This window comes from Branchiostoma floridae, unplaced genomic scaffold (genome assembly GCF_000003815.2).
Source record: "Branchiostoma floridae strain S238N-H82 unplaced genomic scaffold, Bfl_VNyyK Sc7u5tJ_387, whole genome shotgun sequence".
Lineage (NCBI taxonomy): Eukaryota > Metazoa > Chordata > Leptocardii > Amphioxiformes > Branchiostomatidae > Branchiostoma > Branchiostoma floridae.
In genome coordinates, this window is record NW_023365825.1 from 14,674 (window position 1) to 17,873 (window position 3,200).

At 45.0% G+C, this 3,200-nt stretch overlaps 1 protein-coding gene across 1 annotated transcript in view; it reads left to right on the forward strand.

The window, feature by feature from the left end:
* Positions 1 to 3,200, forward strand: part of LOC118408757 — a 10,943-nt gene that overhangs the window by 1,419 nt on the left and 6,324 nt on the right. Inside the window, exon 2 of the mRNA XM_035809616.1 lies at positions 1,782 to 2,014. Coding sequence (XP_035665509.1) covers positions 1,782 to 2,014 — 233 coding nt within the window. The remainder of the gene's footprint in view (positions 1 to 1,781; positions 2,015 to 3,200) is intronic.

Below are 3,200 nucleotides of genomic sequence, written 5' to 3' on the forward strand. Positions count from 1 at the left end.
GTAGAGCAGATTATGTGTGAGATTTAATTTTCCACAAAACAGTCGGATACTTTTCTCCCATGCATAGTGTCGACAGCAATCAAGCATTTATCACCAAAAAGCAGTTACTCCACCAAGCAACTGCGTCACTGACGAAAGATGGTGGATGCTATCTGAAACGTCTGACCGTTTCCAAAATCATATCCAGTTGCTTTTTGGCGTATCTTATTACCTGGATGTCTAACATTCATCGACGTATCAAGCATTTATCATTTTATTACTATCCCCACATAAGACATGATGTAATTCATCACAGCGATTTAAAGTAAGGCTGGAATATCTAATTCAGCAAAGACCCACGTAACCACACCTAGGCTGTTTTTCTTGTTCCCATTTCCTTGTGGGGTTGGGTCTGCTTGGTGACTGTCTGAAGATCGCCGATAACACTGACCTACCACTTCCCTGTATTACGTCACCATGCTTTCCGTGTTGTCAGACTCGGTGATGCACAATGACAGTCACGCATCCTCAGTGACCCTCATCAGATCGTTATCTGAAGCTGAATACACCTGGTGTGGTCAACAATTTTCCCAGAATTGTCATGGACATTACCCGTTTTCTGGGAGGGACGGTGTGTGACGACACACTGACAAGCGACAATTGCGTAAAAGATGGCACCATATACTCTCCAAGCAGAGGTGCACGTGAGTGGGGAAAATCGTGACCTTTTCCTTATATGCCGTATTTTTCGACCAGCCTCATGATCTTACTGTTTGACCACACCAAGGAGCTGTCTTGTCTCTACTCCTTTGTTGCGCACAAACAAACAAACAAACCACGCCTAGAAGACACACACACAAAACACACCTGTGCCCCATGTCCTGGACGGTGCTACTATCTTCTGGTGCCTACTCATCTGTGTTCCTTGAATGTAATGTGTTGTTTATACCAGTAGAATGATGAGTTGAATGATTGAATGCATGTGGTTCCTCAGTATTACTAGACTGCATCTATGGTACACGTGGTTGGAGGCCAGTAGTTCTAACTGGTAGGTGATGTGTATGTGTATGTGTATGTGTATGTGTATGTGTATGTGTATGTGTGTGTGTATGTGTATGTGTATGTGTGTGTGTGTGTGTGTGTGTGTGTGTGTGTGTGTGTGTATGTGTATGTGTATGTGTATGTGTATGTGTATGTGTATGTGTATGTGTATGTGTATGTGTATGTGTATGTGTATGAGTGTGTGTGTGTGTGTGTGTGTGTGTGTGTGTGTGTGTGTGTGTGTATGCGTATGCGTATGCGTATGCTTGTGCGTGTGCGTGTGCGTATGTGGATTGGATGTGTATGTGTATGTGTATGCGTATGCGTATGTGTAAGTGTATGTGTATGCGTATGCGTAAGTGTATCACGGTGTACCGCAACCATATCCGCTGCCACGTGGTAACAAATCCCCAGATCTCCTTTTCCCCCATAGGACATCACATTTATGAACGTTGCAAAACACAGGCAGTTGTCCCTGTGTGTGTCTGTGCGTGCGTGTGTGCGTGCGTGCGTGTGTGCGTGCGTGTGTGTGTGTCTCTCTCTCTCTCTCTCTCTGTGTGTTCAAGTGTGTGTGTGTGTGTGTGTGTGTGTTCTATTGTGTGTGTGTGTGTGTGTGTGTGTGTGTGTGTGTGTGTGTGTGTGTGTGTGTGTGGTGTGGCAGGTAGGCAACACCTTCCGGCGCCGGATAATGTACTGTGCTTTTCTAGAAAGGAAGGTGATGAAGTGCTACATATTGTATTTCTTGTATGTTGCACTTGCAGAAGACCCGTCCCTGACCCCCACCAGACTCCAGATGCGGCGTGTGAGTGAGCCTGTCCTGCTGGGAGGCCGGCGGGGTGACGGGGCTCGGGTAGGGCAGGATCAGGGGCGCGCAGACGTAGGAGACTCACACCGTCGGGAGACGGGAGAGTCGCTGAAGCGTGGCTCGGCCTACATCTACGAGAACAGGCCCGGCGCGTTCGCCAGACAGACCAGCCGTGACTCCATGTTAAAGGTTCGAAAGTCTTTACACTTGTCTGCCATAAAAACAGAGGCACGGGTTTTAATGCAAAAGTTAGGTGTGACAGGTCGTTTAGTGTGATATAACCAGCTGCTGCCGCGCCAAGGGCCTGCGAAGCTGGTGTGTTACGCCGTTATACCGGCTATATAGATACAGATACAGATAATAGATATTTGACGATACTATATTTGATAACTACAAACATAATATATACATAATAGAAATCAAGCTGTGGCCTGAATCACATAGGGTCCCTGCCTATGGCACTGGCTGCAAATACACCCGATATTATTAGCGGATTGTATGTATCTATAAAACGTAAGTAAAATTTTATAACACTAATTATAGACCAATATGTAGTAGAGTAGATTTATTCTTCAAGCTACCGACATCTTGCACACTGCAGTCGTCGTTCAGTTCGCATAGTTCAAGTTTTGAACGTTTATTCAGCCCGTTGGTCAGAATGAAAGTTCAAAACTTGAACTATGCGACTTCAGATGTCTTACTTATATAGTAATTGTAGACCAAATTACTTCTACCAGCCAATAACTACATGAAAGGTCTAGAGAAAAGAATCAGCCGTAATAGGGCTGTCACACTGAAACCGAATCAGCAGGAATCAAGCAGAACCAGGGCGAATGAATTATTTGCAAAATTCGTGCCACATTCGGGGCCATTCGATGGGGAATTCCATGCGGGCCCTAAATCCCCTTCACACGAGAAGGAATGAGCCAGAATGCCGTCAGAATGAAAATTCTTTTCTATTCCTGTTCATTCGTAGTGTACTCTAGACATTCCGACTACATTCCAGATATTCTTTCGGCCACATTCGGGCAGGATTCGAGATGGCTTGCCGTTTCGATTCTCCATCGAATGAGATAGAAATCTAAGAATGTTTCGAATAATGTTGGAATGCCGCAGAATGCGGTCAGACTGCAGTTAGAATACCTAGAATACACTAGAATACAATTATAACCCACTTTGAATGCCATTCGATATTTCTCCACTTCGAATGCACCTCGACAGTTTTTAACATGTCAAAAACTTTCGGACTAGCCAAAAGAACGGGCACAAATAGCTGGAATGCAGTTAGAACACACTACGAATTGCCAGGGATTGCGAGGAATAGAAAATAATTTTCATTCCGACGGCATTCCGGCTCATTCGTGCTCTCGTGTGA